At 52.2% G+C, this 25,104-nt stretch overlaps 1 protein-coding gene across 1 annotated transcript in view; it reads right to left on the reverse strand.

Moving 5' to 3' along the window:
• Positions 1-18,822: 18,822 nt before the first annotated feature.
• abca7 (ATP-binding cassette, sub-family A (ABC1), member 7) overlaps positions 18,823-25,104 on the reverse strand; it is a gene marked incomplete at its 3' end in the record, with an annotated part of 109,576 nt that continues 103,294 nt past the window's right edge. Inside the window, 7 exon segments of the mRNA XM_080530532.1 lie at positions 18,823-19,452; positions 20,988-21,267; positions 22,906-22,998; positions 23,519-23,622; positions 23,804-23,938; positions 24,711-24,852; positions 25,002-25,104. The exon segment at positions 25,002-25,104 is cut by the window's right edge and continues 4 nt beyond it. Coding sequence (XP_080386658.1) covers positions 18,823-19,452; positions 20,988-21,267; positions 22,906-22,998; positions 23,519-23,622; positions 23,804-23,938; positions 24,711-24,852; positions 25,002-25,104 — 1,487 coding nt within the window.

The following is a 25,104-nucleotide window of genomic DNA, read 5'->3' on the forward strand; positions in this document are numbered from 1 at the left end:
CTCGGCAGCAGGGGGTAAGGGTGCCTTCCTCACCCTCCCCCCTCCCTCCACTCCCCCCTCCCTAAGGGAGTTTTATTTTTATTTATTTTTACAATAAAACCAATTGTCAATTGGTGATAATTGTCACTGGTAACATAAGCAGTTATGAAACTAAGTAGGAATTAGAAGGGTAAAAGAGAACTGATAAAATATGAATAAAACATTAATAGAATGTAATAAAGATAATTTAAAAATAATAGGCTATAATAATACATTATGACATCACAAAGACACGTGACAGTTCTCTTGAGCTGAGGGGCATGATTTGTCCAAAACAAACCCAACCATGTCTGATGAAAACATAAAGAAACTATGGAAAGTAGGCCTATCAGGAATGTCTTGCTTATTGTTTATGAACTTGTACATGAATAGGCATGTTTTAAAAATCTAATCTGTTAGATTGAGAGATCATCCTTAGGAACCATCCTTAGGAGTAATTTGTAATTGCGAGTAATTTGTTGAGATATGAGGGATAGGCCTATGTAGCAGACATGTAACTCTATTCAATCAGGAAGGCCTCCAAGATCTCCAGGGACCCATCCCACCCTGGGAACGAACACTTTGTTCGGCTGCGCTCAGGCAGGCGGTTCAGGACCATGTCCGCAAGGACAAATAGACTGAAGCTCAGCTTCTACCCCAGGGCCATTCAGGCCCTGAACACAGCAAAGACCTAGGTTCTAGGCCCTGGACAATCTAGACAATTTGATGGCAGCTACTAGATTGTAAACATAAGTGCAATATTGAAATACAACTGTGAACATTTCAAACCTGCAAACTGCGACACTTTAAATGAATGTGCAACAATACTATGTGCAATATGACAACCCTTGTGTACATTCAGATACAGAAAAGTTAGGATATTTATAGCATAGCATAGAGTACAGCACAGTGTTTTAAGGGCTCTGCACACAGCGTGCGATTTCTGTTGCGCATCAACGTTCCATTTTGAAGTTTGAATGGAAGTCTATGAGAACATCGCATTTACCCACACACGGCCCCGATTTTAATCGCACGGCGAACATTCGATTCCATTCATTTTGAATGGGACAAAGCAGTGCGACAAAACTCGCACGCCGTGTGCTTTGTCCCATTCAAAATGAATGGAATCGAATGTTCGCCGTGCGATTAAAATCGGGGCCGTGTGTGGGTAAATGCGATGTTCTCATAGACTTCCATTCAAACTTCAAAATGGAACGTTGATGCGCAACAGAAATCGCACGCTGTGTGCAGAGCCCTTTATACCTTCTGCCCGCCTGACCACTATGGGGTCTAGAGCCTTCTGGCGTTCTGCTCCCCGCCTCTGGAACTCTCTGCCACCTAACATTCTGGAACTCTCTGCCACCTAACATTCTGGAACTCTCTGCCACCTAACACTCTGGAACTCTCTGCCACCTAACACTCTGGAACTCTCTGCCACCTAACATTCTGGAACTCTCTGCCACCTAACACTCTGGAACTCTCCGCCACCTAACATTCGCAATATTGACACTCTCACCACTTTCAAATCCAGTCTTAAAACACACCTTTTCACAATGGCTTACTTGGTTTGATCTCCTGTATTTTGTTTGTTGTTATATCTGATTTTGCTGTTTTTTATCTGATTTTGCTTTGTTGATTTTAATGTTTTGATATGTGGTTTTAAACTGTCTTGTAAGGTGTCCTTCAGAGCCATGAAAGGCGCCCATAAATAAAATGTATTATTATTATTATTATTATTTCAACCAGGGGAGGCTGGGGGAGGTAGAACACCAGGGGAGGCTGGGGGAGGTAGAACACCAGGGGAGGCTGGGGGAGGTAGAACACCAGGGGAGGCTGGGGGAGGTAGAACACCAGGGGAGGCTGGGGGAGGTAGAACACCAGGGGAGGCTGGGGGAGGTAGAACACCAGGGGAAGCTGGGGGAGGTAGAACACCAGGGGAGGCTGGGGGAGGTAGAACACCAGAGGAGGCTGGGGGAGGTAGAACACCAGAGGTGGCTGGGGGAGGTAGAACACCAGAGGAGGCTGGGGGAGGTAGAACACCAGGGGAGGCTGGGGGAGGTAGAACACCAGGGGAGGCTGGGGGAGGTAGAACACCAGGGGAGGCTGGGGGAGGTAAAACACCAGGGGAGGCTGGGGGAGGTAGAACACCAGGGGAGGCTGGGGGGGGGGGGGTAGAATACCAGGGGAGGCTGGGGGAGGTAGAACACCAGGGGAGGCTGGGGGAGGTAGAACACCAGGGGAGGCTGGGGGAGGTAGAACACCAGGGGAGGCTGGGGGAGGTAGAACACCAGGGGAGGCTGGGGGAGGTAGAACACCAGGGGAGGCTGGGGGAGGTAGAACACCAGGGGAGGCTGGGGGAGGTAGAACACCAGGGGAGGCTGGGGGAGGTAGAACACCAGGGGAGGCTGGGGGAGGTAGAACACCAGGGGAGGCTGGGGGAGGTAGAACACCAGGGGAGGCTGGGGGAGGTAGAACACCAGGGGGAGGCTGGGGGAGGTAGAACACCAGGGGGAGGCTGGGGGAGGTAGAACACCAGGGGAGGCTGGGGGAGGTAGAACACCAGGGGAGGCTGGTGGAGGTAGAACACCAGGAGAGGCTGGGGGAGGTAGAACACCAGGGGAGGCTGGGGGAGGTAGAACACCAGGGGAGGCTGGGGGAGGTAGAACACCAGGGGAGGCTGGGGGAGGTAGAACACCAGGGGAGGCTGGGGGAGGTAGAACACCAGGGGAGGCTGGGGGAGGTAGAACACCAGGGGAGGTTGGGGGAGGTAGAACACCAGGGGGGGCTGGGGGAGGTAGAACACCAGGGGAGGCTGGGGGAGGTAGAACACCAGGGGAGGCTGGGGGAGGTAGAACACCAGGGGAGGCTGGGGGAGGTAGAACACCAGGGGAGGCTGGGGGAGGTAGAACACCAGGGGAGGCTGGTGGAGGTAGAACACCAGGGGAGGCTGGGGGAGGTAGAACACCAGGGGAGGCTAGGGGAGGTAGAACACCAGGGGAGGCTGGTGGGGGTAGAACACCAGGGGAGGCTAGGGGAGGTAGAACACCAGGGGAGGCTGGGGGAGGTAGAACACCAGGGGAGGCTGGGGGAGGTAGAACACCAGGGGAGGCTGGGGGAGGTAGAACACCAGGGGAGGCTGGGGGAGGTAGAACACCAGGGGAGGCTGGGGGAGGTAGAACACCAGGGGAGGCTGGGGGAGGTAGAACACCAGGGGAGGCTGGGGGAGGTAGAACACCAGGGGAGGCTGGGGGAGGTAGAACACCAGGAGAGGCTGGGGGAGGTAGAACACCAGGGGAGGCTGGGGGAGGTAGAACACCAGGGGGAGGCTGGGGGAGGTAGAACACCAGGGGGAGGCTGGGGGAGGTAGAACACCAGGGGAGGCTGGGGGAGGTAGAACACCAGGGGAGGCTGGTGGAGGTAGAACACCAGGAGAGGCTGGGGGAGGTAGAACACCAGGGGAGGCTGGGGGAGGTAGAACACCAGGGGAGGCTGGGGAAGGTAGAACACCAGGGGAGGCTGGGGGAGGTAGAACACCAAGGGGAGGCTGGTGGGGGTAGAACACCAGGAGAGGCTGGGGGAGGTAGAACACCAGGGGAGGCTGGGGGAGGTAGAACACCAGGGGAGGCTGGGGGAGGTAGAACACCAGGGGAGGCTGGGGGAGGTAGAACACCAGGTGAGGCTGGTGGGGGTAGAACACCAGGGGAGGCTAGGGGAGGTAGAACACCAGGGGAGGCTGGGGGAGGTAGAACACCAGGGGAGGCTGGGGGAGGTAGAACACCAGGGGAGGCTGGGGGAGGTAGAACACCAGGGGAGGCTGGGGGAGGTAGAACACCAGGGGAGGCTGGGGGAGGTAGAACACCAGGGGAGGCTGGGGGAGGTAGAACACCAGGGGAGGCTGGGGGAGGTAGAACACCAGGGGAGGCTGGTGGAGGTAGAACACCAGGGGAGGCTGGGGGAGGTAGAACACCAGGGGAGGCTGGGGGAGGTAGAACACCAGGTGAGGCTGGTGGGGGTAGAACACCAGGGGAGGCTAGGGGAGGTAGAACACCAGGGGAGGCTGGGGGAGGTAGAACCCCAGGGGAGGCTGGGGGAGGTAGAACACCAGGGGAGGCTGGGGGAGGTAGAACACCAGGGGAAGCTGGGGGAGGTAGAACACCAGGGGAGGCTGGGGGAGGTAGAACACCAGGGGAGGCTGGGGGAGGTTGAACACCAGGGAAGGCTGGGGGAGGTAGAACACCAGGGGAGGCTGGGGGAGGTAGAACACCAGGGGAGGCTGGGGGAGGTAGAACACCAGGGGAGGCTGGGGGAGGTAGAACACCAGGGGAGGCTGGGGGAGGTAGAACACCAGGGGAGGCTGGGGGAGGTAGAACACCAGGGGAGGCTGGGGGAGGAGGTAGAACACCAGGGGAGGCTGGGGGAGGTAGAACACCAGGGGAGGCTGGGGGAGGTAGTACACCAGGGGAAGCTGGGGGAGGGAGAACACCAGGGGAGGCTGGGGGAGGTAGAACACCAGGGGAGGCTGGGGGAGGTAGAACACCAGGGGAGGCTGGTGGAGGTAGAACACCAGGGGAGGCTGGGGGAGGTAGAACACCAGGGGAGGCTGGGGAAGGTAGAACACCAGGGGAGGCTAGGGGAGGTAGAACACCAGGGGAGGCTGGGGGAGGTAGAACACCAGGGGAGGCTGGGGGAGGTAGTACACCAGGGGAAGCTGGGGGAGGGAGAACACCAGGGGAGGCTGGGGGAGGTAGAACACCAGGGGAGGCTGGGGGAGGTAGAACACCAGGGGAGGCTGGGGGAGGAGGTAGAACACCAGGGGAGGCTGGGGGAGGTAGAACACCAGGGGAGGCTGGTGGAGGTAGAACACCAGGGGAGGCTGGGGGAGGTAGAACACCAGGGGAGGCTGGGGGAGGTAGACATTGAAGGCAGGTATAGAATGGGATGAGGCCGGTATCAATGGCATCAAACCATTCCTTATTCTATTCCAAGCTTTACAATGAGCCGTCCTCTCATGTCATGTTCAGACGCAGGGAGAGAACCACTCCTGTCACATGCTGTCCTTCTCACAGAGGTGATTCCTCAAACAAGAGAAATGTATTTGAACAAAAATAGATGTGTGTAATAGATGGGTGTAATAGATGTGTGTAATAGATGGGTGTAATAGATGTGTGTAATAGATGGGTGTAATAGATGTGTGTAATAGATGGGTGTAATAGATGTGTGTAATAGATGTGTGTAATAGATGGGTGTAATAGATGGGTGTAATAGATGTGTGTAATAGATGTGTGTAATAGATGTGTGTAATAGATGTGTGTAATAGATGGGTGTAATAGATGGGTGTAATAGATGTGTGTAATAGATGTGTGTAATAGATGTGTGTAATAGATGTGTGTAATAGATGTGTGTAATAGATGTGTGTAATAGATGGGTGTAATAGATGTGTGTAATAGATGGGTGTAATAGATGGGTGTAATAGATGGGTGTAATAGATGGGTGTAATAGATGTGTGTCTTGGCCAAAGAAATTGAGCAGTAGGAGAGTAATGTTGGGTAATAACCCTTTAAAGTAATCAGGTCAGGAGGTTAAGGAGAAGCCATACCATCTGAATGACTCTCTTGTTAGTCCACTAACACAATTGTGACAATTCATCTAAAATTGCATATATAGGAACACAGAGTCCGCGTCCATGGCAACCTCATGTACCTGACGTCACAGACATGATCTGCTGAATATGGTCAAACAAATACATAAATGGTAAAACAAGTATTTCTTGGCAGTGACATCATCATTCGCTCTTACTTCATAACTTTCCTCTCTGTCTCAAGCATGTGCAGAAAGGCTCAGCGGGCTATGGAGACTGACGGGCCGGTGATGTCTCGCCAAGACGGAAAGAAAACCTGCCTGAGTTTGGGATCAAATTCGGCGCCGCACATAGATGTGGCTCCATCGCTGACTGTCCCCCAGACAGTGAAACATCCTCAGTCACGGCAACAGGAATCTCCCCCAGACACTCCTACATAGCCGCGGCTGTACTCTGTTATGTGAACGTAGTCAACTATATAGACCGATACACAATTGCAGGTGAGAATCAGGCGCTTCGATTGAAAACAAGTCAACAGCAATGACAAGTTTCCCATACATCGATGCGTTGGAACAGAGTTGAATAACTGAACTGCGTCTGTGGATGTGTGCAGGAAGACAGATCATCTCTCACTCTGACACACTGGGCCCTATTATGCACTTCATCAATAAGACGAGGCGGTAGATCTAAACTTAAGACGTGGAGGCGTGGTCAAGGCCACTTTGCTATTATGCGTGCTGTAGTGGGCGCCTAAAACCCGGCGCTAAGCAAAGAAATTAGTCATGGGTGTGTTTTGGGCGTCTTCTCAATCAACCCAATCAGCGTGCCAGGTGCCATTCCCTTTAAGAACCGGCTGCGTTGAGTCATTAGCGCTATGCTATTGTAACGGAGTAGAAAGGTCAAGTTCAATTATAGCTAAAATAGGTATAAACTGCGCCCTCTAGGGGTTTAATGACGTGGTATACCCGGGGTGTGTCCGTGACCCGGATGCTGTGTCCGTGACCCGGATGCTGTGTAAATATAGCTGGACAGTGCAATTGCACGGGACGTAACGTGATCTCCCTCAGTTCATTCTTAACCACTGAGACGGTAAGGTCATGTCTTCTGCAGGGTCTGAGATCGCATATAATTTAAGAGATTATCAATGTACCTATGTTTTATTTGAATGTTTGATAAGTAAGATAGCTGTTTTGAGTTTCCCATTCATAGTATGTTAGTTTGGAACATATCACAAGTTTGTTAATGTGAGTTTTCTGTTGTTAACAATGATGGCGCTAACGTGAATGTCCGTGTGTAACATCATTTTAGAATGTAGCTCGATGACCCTGCAAGTCCCGTGTCCAGAAATTGATGCACTGTTTTCTGCAGGTAATATTATTATTGTTGTGTTATTATATGTCTGTTGTTCTGTTAGTAGACCCTATTCTATGAGGAGGTTGGATTTTCCACCTCGCTAGTTTGCAACACGCTCGCGGCTTACCTAGCAGTCAGGTTGCAGCCATTGTTGCACGTGGTGCGCATGCGTATTCCAAGTGCGGGGTTTTTCCATGCATTTGGATGTTATGATTTCTTGTTGTTGTTAAATGAATACCACTATATGATCACACAAGTGAAGATTTATGTAGTCTACACATTTTGTATTTTTGTTTCATATTATTGTTATAATTTGTGTAGTATGAGTGACTACTGTATGCTCAGTTCATTCTTAACCACTGATGCGAATGTAGCTCGATGACCCTGCAAGTCCCGTGTCCAGAAATTGATGCACTGTTTTCAACAGAATAAATGAACGTGAGCCATCCAGCTGAGAGTGATTCATGAAAAGATACACCCCGTCACACTATTATGGAAGTCCTGAGAAGGAGGTCAGCGCGCTTCTCTGCCTCTCCCTTCTGAAATAAAGCATTTATACTGTGACCGTAATTGACGTCTTGCCGTGGAGCCACGTGCGTGTTCATGTGTGCCCACATGCATGCGCAAACCGCGGAGGCGCGCTCGTGTTTCAAAACGTGCATGAAGTCTAAACTTAAGAACTTTTCAAACCACTTCTTAGCGATAGGAGCAAAGTCAGATCGCATAATAGCAGGGGCGCCTAGTGCACTTCATTAACATATGAACACTCCCGCAATGAGCCATATATGCACGGGAGTTTTACGTCTTATGTGTGGGCGCCTATCGACACCTGCATAATGGAATGGAATGGACTTTATTTGTCATTGCTACAGTACAGGTACCAAACAACGAAATTTAGGAGGGGTGGCTCCCCTGGTGTTAGGAAAGGGAAAAAAAACACATTTAGAAAAAGAATAAAATCACAAGAAGGTAAGGAGCTGGTTTACATAAATAAAGGCTATGTACACAATCCACTGTACTATACTGCACAGATAGTCAACTAGGGTTGTCATATTGCACAAAAGTATTTTTTCACGTTATTTTAAGTGTCACAGTTTGCAGGCTTGAAATTTACATGTTTGTGCCTCAGCACTAGCTGCCATACAATCCGTCCGGACTGTCCTGGGCCCAGAACTTAGGCCTTTGCTGTGTTCAGGGCCTTGACGGCCCTGTGGTAGAAGCAGTTCTTCAGTCTGTTTGTCTTAGCAGCCGGGGTCCTGTACCTCCTTTTCGAGGGCAGCCTGATAAAGTGTACGTGCCCAGGGTGGGTCGGGTCCCTGGAGATCTTGGAGGCCTTCCTGAGACAGCGTGTGTTGTACAGCTCTTCCAGAGAGGGGAGGGGGGCGCCGGTGATCTTCTGTGCTGTTCTCACGACTCTCTGTAGCGCGTTTCTCTCCGCTGTTGTGCAGCTGTAGAACCAGTTGCAGATGCCGTAGGTGAGGATGCTCTCCACTGCGCCGCGGTAGAAGGCCACCAGTATCTCCTGCTTGTTGTGTTCTTTCCTGAGGCATCTCAGGGTGTATAGCTGCTGTTGTGCTTTCTTGATGGTGCCTTTTGTGTTGTCCTTCCAGGCCAGGTCATCCCGCATGTGATGTCCCAGGAATCGGAGGGTTGAGACTCTCTCCACGCTCTCTCCGTCGATGAGCAGGGGCTGGATCTCGGACTTTTTCCTCCTGAAGTCTACGATGAATTCCTGGGTCTTTGACTTGTTTAGCAGCAGGTTGTTAACCTTGCACAGCTTGCTCAGTTGCTCTACCTCATCCCTGTACGCTGCCTCGTCCCCCCCCGAGATACATCCCACCACGGTGGTGTCGTCTGCAAACTTTACGATGTAGTTGCTGGGGTGGACGTGGGTGTAGAGGTTGTAGAGGATGGGGCTTAGCACGCAGCCCTGGGGGGACCCAGTGCTGAGGCTGAGGGCTGTGGAGGTGTGGGGGCCCACCCGCACCCTCTGGGGGCGGTCGGTCAGGAAGTCCTTGATCCACGCACATATAGAGTGTGATAGACCCAGGTCTAGTAGTTTGGTCACTAGCCTGTCTGGAAGGATGGTGTTGAAGGCGGAGCTGAAGTCCACGAAGAGCAGTCTCGCGTAGCTTTTTCCCCTCTCCAGGTGGGATAGAGTGGCGTGGAGAGTCGTCGCTATGGCGTCCTCTGTGGACCTGTGGGCTCTGTGTTGTGCCTCCTAATCTGACACGCCCCCGTGAGCCTCGTTCTGGCGCCCCCTCCCGGCCGGATTGAGTGGGCCGGATCTCTGGCTCTGTTTGCAGCAGGTGTGGGCTATTACCTTTCAGCCCAGCTGTCCCAATCACCACCTGGACAGCCGCCTACTTAACCCTGCTACAGACGGAGATCCAACGCTTGAACATAACTATCTGTATGGCTCGACCCCTGGACCCCCTCTGACTACTCTCTTCTGGATTTCCCTCCCTGGCTCGACCCCTGGACATTCCCCTTGACTACCCCCTCTGGATCTCGGACTCCCTGGCCCGACCCCTGTCTGGATCTCGGACTCCCTGGCCCGACCCCTGGACATTCCCCTTGACTACCCCCTCTGGATCTCGGACTTTGCTCACTAGGGTAGTATCGCAGCACATAATACAACACCCCTGACCTCATACACGCACACACACATAGTATAATTACACACCCCATAACTATCGCCTGCATCACACCTTATGTTTGTTTTTCCACTAGTTAGTGTAGGGCCTATTTCTTTGTGTATATCATCCTTAATAAATCATTGTATATTCTCCTGGCCTCTGTCTCTGTTTCTCTGGGGTTCCACCACATTTGGCTTTTCCAGTTTTAAGGTGTGCATAACAGTATGTTCAAGCCATTATGAGCCAAGGTGGAACTCCAGAGAACAAGGGTGGTTCCCCGGGTATTGGGGTTCTCCCATTAGTCGTAGATTTACACAGAGAGGTAAATAGCCATGCTACGCAACTTACCAGTCTGCAGGCCGAGCTCCAGAAGGCCTTCCCCACGGTCCAAGGCCAGATAGCCGTACTGGAGAATACCACCCGTGCCACCGTCGGGGCTGTAAATAGTCTCGAGACGAAGATGGACGCCCTGTCCGGGTCTCTCGCCTCCATCCAGCGTTCTCTGGACCTCATCGCCGCTGGCAGCAGACCACCCCCTGACACGAGTTCCATATCTGGGCAGATGACTAATCCCCCGGTCGATCCTGTGAACCCCGTTTCGCTCTATCCTCCTGTCGCTCACTGGGAACCCAGGTTAGTCAGCCCCGCTCCATTCCATGGTGACTTTGATCGTTGTCGGGGTTTCCTGACCCAGTGCGAATTAGTATTTACGCACCAGCCTTCCAAGTACTCCTCCGACGGGGCCAAGGTAGCGTTTATCATGTCTCTACTCGCTGACAAAGCGCTCAAATGGGCCATAGCCGCTGTCGGGAGCAGTTCAAGATACTCCACGGATTACCCCCTGTTTAAAGCGGAGTTCCGGTTCGTGTTCGACCACCCCCAGGACGGGCAGGATGTAACCGGCCGCTTGTTAGCCATCTCCCAGGGTTCCCGCTCTGTAGCCGAGTACATGGTCGAGTTCCGTACTCTAGCCACGGAGACAGGCTGGAATGACGGAGCCCTCCTCAGCCTTTTCCACAAGGGGTTACATGATTCCATCAAGGACCTGTTGGTGCGCGACGATCCCGACACCCTTAATGAGCTGATTACCCTGGCCCTTAGGATGGATGCACGCCTCCAGGTACGACGCACCGACCGCGTCCAGCGAGCTGTCACGCGCCCCACTACCTATCGCGCCGGAACGACCCCGCCCCCTTCTCTGCCCATGCTGCCTCCTCTCGTGGCTACTTCCGGGTCTGGGGAGCCCATGGAGATCGGCCGCTCTCGGCTCTCGCGAGAGGAGCGAGAACGGAGGCTTCTCAACAAACAGTGCCTGTACTGCGGCAAGGAGGGGCACATCATCCGGGCGTGTCCTGTCCGGCCAAAAGACCCAGCTCACCAGTAGGGGGCATACTGGTGAGCAACACCTCTCTCTCTCAGCCCCAGGTCACCCCCAGTCGCCTATTCCCTGCCACTCTCACCTGGGGAAAGGACACCCTGTCTGTCGGCGCCCTCATCGACTCCGGGGCTGATGGTTGTCTAATCGATGAAAACTTAGTCCGCCAGGCGGGCATCCCCCTAGTCCTTCTAGACCGCCCCATCATGCCTAGGGCCATTGATGGCCGTTCCCTAGGAACTATCACCCACACCACTGGGCTTATATCTCTTACGATCTCCGGGAATCATACCGAGGAGATCCGGTTCTTTGTCCTTCAGACCCCCACGTCTCCCCTGGTGCTGGGTAGACCCTGGCTCGAGGGACATGAACCTCACATCTCCTGGGCTTCGGGCCAGATCCTAGGCTGGAGAGGTACGTGTTACGCCTCCTGCCTTCGCTCCGCCCTGTCTCCCTCTAGCGACCCCAAGTCTAAGATCACTCCGCCTGACCTCACCGGGGTTCCTCCCATCTACCACGACCTAGCCCAGGTGTTCAGCAAGGACGAGGCACTCTCCCTTCCACCCCATCGCCCGTATGACTGTCCTATAGACCTCCTGCCTGGTGCCACCCTTCCGAAAGGTAGACTTTACCGCCTCTCACTCCCTGAAAAGGAGGCGATGCGTAACTACATTACGGAGTCCATCAACTCTGGTATCATCCAGCCCTCCTCCTCTCCCCTCGCGGCTGGATTCTTCTTCGTATCCAAGAAGGACGGTGGGCTCAGACCTTGCATTGATTTTCGGGCTCTGAATGACATTTCTGTAAAGAACCGTTATCCCCTTCCCCTCATTAGCTCCACCTTCGAACCCCTCACCCATGCCAAGGTATTCACCAAGCTGGACCTACGTAACGCCTACCATCTAGTCCGCATCAGGGAGGGGGACGAGTGGAAGACCGGGTTTAACACCCACCTCGGCCATTTTGAATACCGCGTCATGCCTTTTGGTCTATCTAATGCCCCTGCTATTTTCCAGGCCCTGGTCAACGATGTCCTTCGGGACATGTTAAACATTTTTGTTGTGGTGTACCTTGACGACATTCTTATTTTTTCTCGGTCCGTGGAGGAGCACCACCAGCACGTCCGGCTAGTCCTGCAGAGACTCCTGGAGAACCGCTTATTCGTGAAGGGGGAGAAGTGCGTTTTCCACACCAGCTCGGTCACCTACCTGGGTAATGTGGTGGAGGACGGACAGATGCGGGCGGACCCTGCCAAGGTCAAGGCCGTCGTGGAGTGGCCTCAGCCCACGGACCGGACCCAACTTAGACGCTTCCTGGGGTTCGCGGGATTTGTGAGGCGGTTCATTAAAGGGTTCAGCCAGGTCGCAGCGCCGCTCACTGCGCTTACCTCCACCTCACGGCCCTTCTGCTGGACCGCCGCTGCTGAGACCGCTTTCGGCACACTAAAACACCTGTTCTCCTCCGCGCCAGTGCTGATCCACCCCGACCCCGAGAGACAGTTCATCGTAGAGGTAGATGCTTCGGACATGGGGATCGGGGGGGTCCTCTCTCAACGGTCGGGGGAGGACCAGAAGATACACCCTTGCGCCTACTTCTCCCGGCGCTACGAACCCGCGGCCCAAAATTACGACGTGGGCAACAAGGAGCTGCTGGCGGTTCACGAGGCCCTGAGGGAGTGGAGACACTGGCTGGAGGGAGCCAAACTACCGTTCCTGGTGTGGTCTGACCATAGGAACCTCACTTACCTTGGGTCCGCCAAGAGGCTCAACTCTCGACAAGCCCGCTGGGCTCTTTTTTTTTGTCGTTTCGACTTCACCTTTACCTACCGTCCCGGCTCCAAGAACGTCAAAGCTGATGCTCTCTCCCGCCAGTTCCCCAAGGCGGATTCGGGTGTCGCTGAGGGGGGAGATACCATCCTGTCCCCGTCCCGGGTGGTGGGGTTCGTAACCTGGCCCGTCGAGGCTTTGGTGAGACAGGCTCAGCGGGCCAAACCAGACCCTAGGACCGGACCCCCTAACCGTTTGTTTGTGCCTACAGCTGTCCGAGCCAGGGTGTTGGAGTGGGGCCACTCCAGCTGCTTTGCTTGCCACCCCGGCGAGCGGCGGACGGCGGCATTCATCGGGAAGAGGTTCTGGTGGCCCAATCTCAGGGGGGACACCAGGGAGTTTGTGGCCGCCTGTACGGTGTGCGCCCGTAGTAAGGCCTCCCATCGGCCTCCTGCGGGTCTCCTGCAGCCTCTCCCGGTGCCCAGCCGACCGTGGTCGCACATCGCCGTGGACTTTGTTACTGGGCTCCCTGTCTCCCAGGGGTGCGACACCATTCTCACCATCGTGGACCGGTTCTCCAAGGCGGTCCACTTCGTTCCCCTCCCGAAACTGCCCACAGCGGCCGAGACGGCGGACCTCCTAACTCTCCACGTCGTACGCCTCCACGGGATCCCCTCGGATGTGGTTTCTGACCGGGGCCCCCAGTTCGTCTCCAAGGTCTGGCGGGCCTTCTGCAGAGGCATTGGGGCCACCACCAGTCTCACCTCCGGGTACCACCCTCAGTCCAATGGGCAGGCCGAGCGTGCCAACCAGGCTCTGGAAGCCGCTCTCCGATGTGTCTCCGCCCACAATCCCTCCTCCTGGGCGAAATACCTGCTGTGGGTGGAGTACTCCCTCAACACTATGGAGAGCGCCGCCACTGGTATGTCCCCATTCGAATGTTCCCTGGGTTACCAACCCCCTCTGTTTCCCCAACAGGAGCTGGAGGTGGCGGTCCCAACCACCAGGGCCCATCTCCGCCGGTGTCGCAACGTGTGGAGGACCGCCAGGGCGGCGTTGCTCCGCGCCACCGAGCGCGCCCGGCGGAGCGCGAACCGGCGGAGGGTGCCGGCCCCTGACTATCAGCCAGGTCAGAGGGTTTGGCTGTTGGCCCGGGACCTGCCCCTCCAGACCTCCCAAACCTCCACCCGGAAACTCAACCCCCGATACGTTGGTCCCTATCCCGTGGACCGTATCGTCAACCCCACGGCGGTACGTTTGACCCTTCCTCCCTCCCTCAAAATACACCCGGTGTTCCATGTCTCCCAGCTTAAACCTGTGGCCGCCAGCCCTTTGTCTTCCCCCAGCCCGGCTCCGCCGCCGCCCCGTGTCCTGGATGATGGGGACCCGGTATGGACGGTAAACAAACTACTGGAGGTCCGCCGCCGGGGTCGCGGGTTTCAATACCTAGTGGACTGGGTTGGCTACGGGCCCGAGGACCGGACTTGGGTGCCTGCGTCCTATCTCGCCGACCCGTCCTTATTGGAGGATTTCTACCGAGCCAACCCCGGGGCCCTGGGTCCGTCGTCCGGTGCCTCCCCTGAGGAGGGGGGTACTGTTGTGCCTCCTAATCTGACACGCCCCCGTGAGCCTCGTTCTGGCGCCCCCTCCCGGCCGGATTGAGTGGGCCGGATCTCTGGCTCTGTTTGCAGCAGGTGTGGGCTATTACCTTTCAGCCCAGCTGTCCCAATCACCACCTGGACAGCCGCCTACTTAACCCTGCTACAGACGGAGATCCAACGCTTGAACATAACTATCTGTATGGCTCGACCCCTGGACCCCCTCTGACTACTCTCTTCTGGATTTCCCTCCCTGGCTCGACCCCTGGACATTCCCCTTGACTACCCCCTCTGGATCTCGGACTGCCTGGCCCGACCCCTGTCTGGATCTCGGACTCCCTGGCCCGACCCCTGGACATTCCCCTTGACTACCCCGTCTGGATCTCGGACTTTGCTCACTAGGGTAGTATCGCAGCACATAATACAACACCCCTGACCTCATACACGCACACACACATAGTATAATTACACACCCCATAACTATCGCCTGCATCACACCTTATGTTTGTTTTTCCACTAGTTAGTGTAGGGCCTATTTCTTTGTGTATATCATCCTTAATAAATCATTGTATATTCTCCTGGCCTCTGTCTCTGTTTCTCTGGGGTTCCACCACATTTGGCTTTTCCAGTTTTAAGGTGTGCATAACACTCTGTAGGCGAACTGGTATGGATCCAGGTAATAGCAGTAGCGCGTATGAAGCGCATAATAAGGGTGGCGGTAGGTCTTAACCTGGCGGTGCGTCTTAATTAACACTTAAGACGGCAAGTTAAGAAGTGCATAATAGGGCCCACTGGGTCATAACTCTGACACACTGTGACTGAGACAGGGGAGTTCCACCTGGGCCAAAGTCCCCATCTCATCTCTGCAGAACAGACCATTTTCACTTGTAGCCTACTGTACATAACAGAAGGAATGTTGAGTCAGTTGCTGTAGTGTAACAGTTGTCATGACACCACCCAATTTAAATTATTCAGGGTAAAAAACACTCATCCTCATCTCCATTAGAAATTACCATCTTGGCATCAATTACTTTGACAGTCTGAGACAAAGAAGGGTTGACAGTTTATCTGGCTGTTGTCAGTCAGTGTTGCTGTTGCTAGAATTACCGTATTTTCCGGACTATAAGTCGCACCCGAGTATAAGTCGCAGCAGGCCAAAAATGGGTCACGAAGAGGAAAAAAACACATATAAGTCGCACTGGACTATAAGTCGCATGGTTCAAGGGAACGGGCTTGGCGGAATCAGCGGGGAAAGAAGACCCTGTTGAGCTTGACTCTAGTCTGGCACTGTGAAGAGACATGAGAGGATTTGTAAGCCCAGGAAGGACATAATTCACGTTAAAACTTCTTCTGAAAGGTTAGAAATACTTAAATTATCGAGTGTAAAGCCAGGGCTAGCTAGCGCGTTGCTAACGAAGGTTAGCAAAATGGCGTCGCGGGAGCAAGCAAACAGGATGGAACAGCCTCTGAAAGGTAATAAATGACTTTAATATCGTGTATAACGTTCATAATAGCGTGTATAACGTTCATAATATAGTGCTTAATGTCCACATTGTCGAGTGTAACGACTATTTATCGTGTATAAGGCCATGACAAAGATAGCTTGGTGAAAAACGGAAGTAGTTAGGATGAAGGGCGGCCTACAAACAATGCAACATTGAACAGCCTCTGAAAGGTAATAAATGACTTTAATATCGTGTATAACGTTCATAATATCGTGTATAAGGTCCATAATATCATGTTTAATGTCCACATTGTCGTGTTTAATGTCCACATTGTCGAGTATAATGGCTATTCTATCGCGTATGTGGCGCTAGCGGAAGTAGCAAAATAGCCTCGCGGGGGTAACTTAGCAACATAGAACAGTCTCTGGAAGGAATAAATGACTTTAATATCGTTTATAACGTCCATAACATTGTGTATAAGGTCCATAACATCATGTTTAATGTCCACATTGTCGTGTTTAATGTCCACATTGTCAAGTATAATGGCTATTCTATCGTGTATGAGGCGCTAGCGGAAGTTACTCCTTGGTTCATGTCAGTCAGAGATTACCGTATGTCAGTTCATGTCAGTCAGAGATTATGAATTATTGATATATAAGTCGCACCTGACTATAAGTCGCAGGACCAGCCAAAGTGTGAAAAAAACCGCGACTTATAGTCCGGAAAATACGGTACCTTGAAATGTTCTGGGCTGAAGTTGTACATGTAGTGGTGAAGAGAGCCTGGAAGGCTTAGAATTTGAGTCTGGGTGAAAAAGAACACTTTGAGGCCCAACTCAGAGGCAGCTTCTCTCCCCGACCACCAACGTACTGCATGTAGATGATGATGATGATGATGATGATGGTGGCGACATTTTGAAAGTCTTCGATGTCCCCGTCTGTGGAATGAATGTACTAAATACGTTCGTCAAAATATCGGCCATTACTATCTCAACAGCATAAGAGTTTCTCTTCACACAACCACGTTTCGCTATTTTTCTTGCTTTTTACAGAATCAGACGTAGTTGACGTAATTTCCCGCGTAGTCCAGTTGAATGGCAGTGCAGGTCAGCTGACATGTTGGAACCCAGCCTCGCGTCACCATGGAGACAACCCTTAACCCCTGACAGATCACCACAATGACGATGGAAACATTTACACATTTCAACAAGTGTTTATTCATTTTCAGAACAAAATACTCAAGATATATATAACCTGATATATTACTCCATTTGCATTATGTACATCTAGGATAAATAACCATACGCATATCCAAGTATGAATATTCAAGCGTAATAACACAGTACATCATATAACCATCATATAACCATACATTCAGCTGTATAGATATGCTACACATGCTTATGATTGGGACAGTCTCTCTAATGCTTCAGAGTTCCATAGCAGCATCAGTCACCTGGTTGGACGTGCAGCTCCATCTTGTTTAGTTCCAGACACTGTAGCTCACCAGCTCAATTAAAAACACAACATATATAAATATAAAAACAACAGCTGACCGAAGCAAGGCAGCGTTTTATAATCCAGTACTGTGGGCCTGTATGTCGTCGACAGGGCAACGCAGACAAAGAAACTGTTTCGTGTGGAGAAATTAGGAAGTAACCCTGTAAAAAATATCCTCTGTGCAAAACATGAAAACAAAGTGGAAATATATCCATGATGTAAATGATTTTGTTGACCTAAACATCTTCTGATACCAACAATCATCGGTTAGATTGTGGTTGGTTAGATTGTGCACAGCGTTTCATAATTAAAGTGCTTTAGGATACTGGAGAGGAACTGTTTGTTGTCCATTTACACACCTGACCCTAACACCCCTGACCCTAACACCCCTGACCCTAACACACCTGACCCCAACACACCTAACACACCTGACCCCAACACACCTAACACACCTGACCCTGACACACCTGACCCTAACACCCCTGACACACCTGACCCTGACACACCTGACCCTAACACCCCTGACACACCTGTTGTTTAGGAGAGGGTGTTGACATGTTTAGGAGAGGGTGTTGACATGTTTAGGAGAGGGTGTTGACATGTTTAGGAGGGGGTGTTGACATGTTTAGGAGGGGGGTGTTGACATGTTTAGGAGGGGGGTGTTGACATGTTTAGGAGAGGGTGTTGACATGTTTAGGAGAGGGTGTTGACATGTTTAGGAGAGGGTGTTGACATGTTTAGGAGGGGGTGTTGACATGTTTAGGAGGGGGGTGTTGACATGTTTAGGGGGGTGTTGACATGTTTAGGAGGGGGTGTTGACATGTTTAGGAGGGGGGTGTTGACATGTTTAGGAGGGGGGTGTTGACATGTTTAGGAGGGGGGTGTTGACATGTTTAGGAGGGGGGTGTTGACATGTTTAGGAGGGGGTGTTGACATGTTTAGGAGGGGGGTGTTGACATGTTTAGGAGGGGGTGTTGACATGTTTAGGAGGGGGGTGTTGACATGTTTAGGAGGGGGTGTTGACATGTTTAGGAGGGGGGTGTTGACATGTTTAGGAGGGGGTGTTGACATGTTTAGGAGGGGGGTGTTGACATGTTTAGGAGGGGGGTGTTGACATGTTTAGGAGAGGGTGTTGACATGTTTAGGAGGGGGGTGTTGACATGTTTAGGAGAGGGTGTTGACATGTTTAGGAGGGGGGTGTTGACATGTTTAGGAGGGGGGTGTTGACATGTTTAGGAGGGGGGTGTTGACATGTTTAGGAGAGGGTGTTGACATGTTTAGGAGGGGGGTGTTGACATGTTTAGGAGAGGGTGTTGACATGTTTAGGAGGGGGGTGTTGACATGTTTAGGAGGGGTGTTGACATGTTTAGGAGGGGGGTGTTGACATGTTTAGGAGGGGGTGTTGTTGACATGTTTAGGAGAGGGTGTTGACATGTTTAGGAGGGGGTGTTGACATGTTTAGGAGGGGGTGTAGACATGGTTCCCAGTGAGCAGAGTGACCAGCTGAGCGTCCGTCTCCTGCGTATCCACCTGGTTTCTTCTGTCCTCGTCTCACATCTGGCTGTCCTGTGTGTCAGCGCCGCCACCCACCATGAAGAGAGAGGAGGGGTCCTTGCTGCCTGACCTCCTCTCCCCTGTGGGCCTGGAGTCAGGGTTGGGGCCAGGGTTGGGGCCAGCGTTCCCAGGGTTGGGGCCAGGTTTGGGGCCAGGGTTGGAGGGGCCGGGGCCAGGGTTGGAGCCAGGGTTGGAGGGGCCGGGGCCAGGGTTGGAGCCAGGGTTCCCAGGGTTGGAGGGGTTGGGGCCAGGGTTCCCAGGGTTGGGGCCAGGGTTGGGGCCAGGGTTGGAGGGGTTGGAGCCAGGGTTGGGGCCTGTGTCCCTGCTGGCCTCCCCGCCTCCCTTCCTGGCCTGCGCCTCCTTGTCCTGGTGAGGCTGTGGTGGTTTCTCCTCTCCTGGTGGCCTGGGCGTCATGGCCACGCCCTCGTCCTTCACCTCCTTCACCTCCCTGGGTCCTCTGGCCTCCCTGGGTGTGGGTGTGTCTGATGGGGGTTTGCCTGACTGGGGGGTCTTGGTGGTCTGAGGCGGGGGGGGCCGGGGGGTCTGAGGGGCCGCCGCCCCCCCGTTCACGATCACCTGGGTCAGCTGGTCGTCGTCACTCTGGTCCTTAGCGAAGTTGACGAACACCTGGAAGAGGAGAGAAGGATGTGTGATGTATATATAATAATAATAATAATAATATATAAGAACAATAATAATAATATATAAGAACAATAATAATAATAATAATAATAATAATAATAATATAATAATAATAATATAATAATAATAATAATATAATAATAATATATAATAATACAAAATAATATAATATAATATATATATACAGTAAACGCCACTGTTCTCCTGACACTGTTCTCCAAAGCGGCCTGGTAAATAATGGACTGACCCTAACCCTGCTCTGAGCCATCATGTTAGCATCATGTTAGCATCATGTTAGCATCATGTTAGCATCATGTTAGCATCATGTTAGCATCATGTTAGCATCATGCTAACCCTGCTCTGAGCCATCATGTTAGCATCATGTTAGCATCATGTTAGCATCATGTAAGCACCATGTTAGCATCATGTTAGCATCATGTAAGCACCATGTTAGCATCATGTTAGCATCATGTTAGCATCATGTAGCAGCATGCTCCAGAGGGAAGGGCTCAGCTAAACTGTCTCTAACCCTCCTCAGCTCAACACAATGTTGTTTCCCCCCAAGTGGTGGGCAGCCAAGCCTCTGGTTCAACAACTCTGGGCTGCGGAGAGACAAACAGCAACAGGAGGGTTGAAATGGTACAAATCCTGCAGCCTGTTGTTCTCATGTGCTAACCACTCCCTCCTCGCTCATAAATGATCTCCCACACGTGGAATTCATAAAACAATCCCAGCCTGTCCCTTTATTGGCATAGAGACAGTAGAGACTGACAGGAAGGATGGGAGAGAGAGAGAGAGAGAGAGAGAGGAGGATAGAGACAGTAGAGATTGACAGGAAGGATGGGTGAGAGAGAGAGAGGAGGATAGAGACAGTAGAGACTGACAGGAAGGATGGGTGAGAGAGAGAGAGAGAGAGAGGAGGATAGAGACAGTAGAGATTGACAGGAAGGATGGGTGAGAGAGAGAGAAAGGAGGATAGAGACAGTAGAGACTGACAGGAAGGATGGGTGAGAGAGAGAGAGGAGGATAGAGACAGTAGAGACTGACAGGAAGGATGGGTGAGAGAGAGAGAGGGGAGGATAGAGACAGTAGAGATTGACAGGAAGGATGGGTGAGAGAGAGAGAGGAGGATAGAGACAGTAGAGATTGACAGGAAGGATGGGTGAGAGAGAGAGAGAGAGGATAGAGACAGAAGAGATTGACAGGAAGGATGGGAGAGAGAGAGAAAGGAGGATAGAGACGGTAGAGACTGACAGGAAGGATGGGTGAGAGAGAGAGAGAGAGAGAGAGAGAGAGAGAGAGAGAGAGAGAGAGAGAAAGGAGGATAGAGACTGTAGAGACTGACAGGTAGGTGGGTAGGTAGGTAGGTAGCCTACCTGGTCCAGGGTGGTCTGGGAGACAGAGTAGGTCTAGGTGGGTAGGTAGGTAGGTAGGTAGGTGGGTAGGTGGGTAGGTGGGTAGATAGGTAGGTAGGTAGGTAGGTAGGTGGGTAGGTAGGTACCTAACCTAGGTAACCCTACCTGGTCCAGGGTGGTCTGGGAGACGGAGTAGGCAGCGATGCCCATCTCCAGGCGGCAGGCGGCCAGCAGGCTGAAGACCGTGGCCAGGCTGCAGACTGTGGAGGGCAGCTGGTACTGCAGCACGTTCTGGTGACGCTCCTTCAGCTGGATGCCGGGCAGGCGGCTCTGCAGGTACTGGTCCACGGGGCAGGGCGGGGCGGGGCAGGGCGGGGCGGGCTCCTCCGGGGGCTCGGAGCCCTGGGAGGTCAGCCGCAGGATCACGGTGTAGCCGTCCCCAAACCTGACGCAGAGGAACATCGACAGCAGGGTGCGTTCGTAAATACGCTCCGGTTTCACATCTGCTCTGGTTTCAGACTGAAATCGGTTCATTTCCGAACGGTCAGAGTAGAACACCCCCCCCCCCCGGGTGCACTCCGGCGCTCTCAGAGCGTATTTACGAACGCACCCACCCACAGAAAGAAACAGCAGAGAGAGGGGAGGGGAGTTGTGCGGGGTTTACGAGATTAAAGGGATTATTAGATGCTGCATTTTAGAGTTATTGAGGGCTTATTGTTATGATAGTGGAGGTTAAAGGTCTACTATATTGTTATGATAGTGGAGGTTAAAGGTCTACTATATTGTTATGATAGTGGAGGTTAAAGGCCTACTATATTGTTATGATAGTGGAGGTTAAAGGCCTACTATATTGTTATGATAGTGGAGGTTAAAGGCCTCCTATATTGTTATGATAGTGGAGGTTAAAGGCCTACTAAACTATATTGTTATGATAGTGGAGGTTAAAGGCCTACTAAACTATATTGTTATGATAGTGGAGGTTAAAGGCCTACTAAACTATATTGTTATGATAGTGGAGGTTAAAGGCCTACTAAACTATATTGTTATGATAGTGGAGGTTAAAGGCCTCCTATATTGGAAAGTTACAGCCATACACTGGCCTATGTTTGAGTCAGGTGACTGCTCTACACTTGTAAATGTTGTAATACACACAAGCAAAAATATAACCGCAAGCAGCAATGGGGCGTGTTCCTACAGATATGACCCCATAAGCATAAATGGGGTGAGACTGACAGACACGGGGTAGACCTACAGACAGGGGGGTAGACCTACAGACAGGTTGTAGATTGACAGATAGGGGGTAGACCTACAGACATGTTGTAGACCTACAGATAGGGGGTAGACCTACAGACAGGGGGGTAGACTGACAGACAGGGGGTAGACCTACAGACAGGGGGGTAGACTGACAGACAGGGGGTAGACCTACAGACAGGGGGGTAGACTGACAGACAGGGGGTATACCTACAGACAGGTTGTAGATTGACAGATAGGGGGTAAACCTACAGACAGGTTGTAGATTGACAGATAGGGGGTAGACCTACAGACAGGTTGTAGACTGACAGATAGGGGGTAGACCTACAGACAGGTTGTAGATTGACAGACAGGGGGTAGACCTACAGACAGGGGGTAGACCTACAGACAGGTTGTAGACCTACAGACAGGTTGTAGATTGACACACAGGGGGGTAGACCTACAGACAGGTTGTAGATTGACAGACAGGGGGTAGACCTACAGACAGGGGGTAGACCTACAGACAGGTTGTAGATTGACAGATAGGGGGTAGACCTACAGACAGGTTGTAGATTGACAGACAGGGGGTAGACCTACAGACAGGGGGTAGACCTACAGACAGGTTGTAGACCTACAGACAGGGGGGTAGACCTACAGACAGGGGGGTAGACCTACAGACAGGTTGTAGATTGACAGATAGGGGGTAGACCTACAGACAGGTTGTAGATTGACAGACAGGGGGTAGACCTACAGACAGGGGGTAGACCTACAGACAGGTTGTAGACCTACAGACAGGGGGGTAGACCTACAGACAGGGGGGTAGACCTACAGACAGGGGGTAGACATGTGTTACCTGTTCTTCAGGTGCTGCACGGAGCCCAGGCACTGGAACCTTCCGTTCACCATGATGGCCATGCGGGTGCAGAGTGCCTCACACTCCTCCATGCTGCACACACACACACACACACACACACACACGCACACGCACACGCACACGCACACGCACACGCACGCACACACGCACGCACGCACACACACCAACAACACATTAAAGATATGATACAAACCTTTGTCATTAATTATTTTTCCATCAACAGTACAGTATGAGTGATTACTGCAGCCTGGTCACCAACACCATGGGGAGATGCATGTGACCATGTGACCATGTGACCATGGGACCATGTGACCATGTGACCATGCAGCACCAGATGTCTGAGACCTGATCTGCTGCATTCCCTGAGCAGCATTATATTATATAATTATTAGAACAATTATATTTCATATTATTATTAACAATTATTCACTAAATACTTTGGATATATTCCAAAACGACTTGATATTCAAGTGCTGGCTATCATTTTCATTCAGGATGTACAGTAGTATTATAATAATAATAATAATTATTATTATTATCAACAACAACAACAACAGCAGCAGCAGCAGCAGCGTGAGTGAGCGCCCCCTGCCTGTGGGAGGTGAGAACGACAGCCCGGCCCTCCTTGATGACGCTGAGGATGCAGTTCCACAGGAACCTCTTGGCCTTGGGGTCCATCCCCGTGGTGGGCTCATCCTGCACACACACAGCAGGGTGTAGACACACAGAGCAGGTTATAAACACACACAGTAACTTATAAATGTAAATATGTGAATGTAAACATGTAAATGTAAACATGTGAATGTAAACATGTGAATGTAAACATGTAAATGTGAACATGTGAATGTAACATGTGAACATGTGGTTCCTCACACACCAGGAATATGACAGGCGGGGCTCCGATCAGGGAGATGGCGGTGGAGAGTTTCCTCTTGTTGCCTCCGCTGTAGCCGCCCGCCTCCCGCTCGGCGTACTGGACCAGGCCCAGCCTCCTCACCCCCCACTGGGCCACCTGCACAGGGAGGAGAGAGAGAGAGAGAGAGCATTAGAATGAGCCCGGCCTCCGCTTTCTACCTCCACCAGCCTCTGCTGGTGTTAGCCTATGTGCACTCACTAGAGCCGTGGTTCTCAAACCTCTCCTCAGGGACCCGATGGTTTGTACTTGATTAGTTGAGTCAGGTGAGCTGGTGGTGGAACAGATCAGATATGTGGAGCGGCTGGGGGTCCCTGAGGAGAGGCTGGGGGTCCCTGAGGAGAGGCTGGGGGTCCCCGAGGAGAGGCTGGGGGTCCCTGAGGAGAGGCTGGGGGTCCCTGAGGAGAGGCTGGGGGTCCCTGAGGAGAGGCTGGGGGTCCCTGAGGAGAGGCTGGGGGTCCCTGAGGAGAGGCTGGGGGTCCCTGAGGAGAGGCTGGGGGTCCCTGAGGAGAGGTTCTTTCAGAACTAGTTTTTGCAGAAACTCATGCTTAACCCATTTCCACCACACCCTACTTCTGTGAGGGTGACAGGTTAACACTAGAACAGCCACGGGGGGGTCTGCACTCGATCAAATTTCAGGACCCTCCTTTCATGACTTTTCCTAGATATGTGGGTTCTACCACCCAGTCTCTAAATCACATCAGGATAAGTTAGTATGAAGATATTTAGCAGTTTTTCTGTGTAGGAGGAGGCAGGCTAATTTACAAGGTGGCCAACTAGCGGTCGTTGTGTGTAAGTAGCAGGTTGAAAATTGTAAAGAGGCGGCTCTTTTAGTAGGTAACATAGGCACGGCTGTTCTAGTGTTAAGTACCTTGGCCACGGACTCTTCCGGCACCCCTCGGAGGCGAGCGTAGAACTCCAGGTGCTCCCTTCCTGTCAGCAGGTCGCTGATGGCGTCAAACTGCGGGCAGTAGCCCATCAGCTGGTGAACCCTCTCCATGTCTGACAGCACGCTGGGGAGAGTGAGTAAGTGAGTAAGTAAGTAAGTAAAGCTTTATTTATACAGCGCCTTTCATACAAGAAATGCAGCTCTTTGTGCTTTGACAGACAGGCTGACTGACCTGTGGTGGCGGAGGAAGGTTTGACAGACAGGCTGACTGACCTGTGGTGGCGGAGGAAGGCCTCTCCGTGCGTGACGCTGGTGTCTCCTGTCAGCATGCGGAAGGTGCTAGTCTTCCCTGCGCCGTTCACCCCCAGCAGACCAA

This window comes from Nansenia antarctica, assembly GCF_963989245.1.
Source record: "Nansenia antarctica genome assembly, chromosome: 1".
Classification (NCBI taxonomy): domain Eukaryota; kingdom Metazoa; phylum Chordata; class Actinopteri; order Argentiniformes; family Microstomatidae; genus Nansenia; species Nansenia antarctica.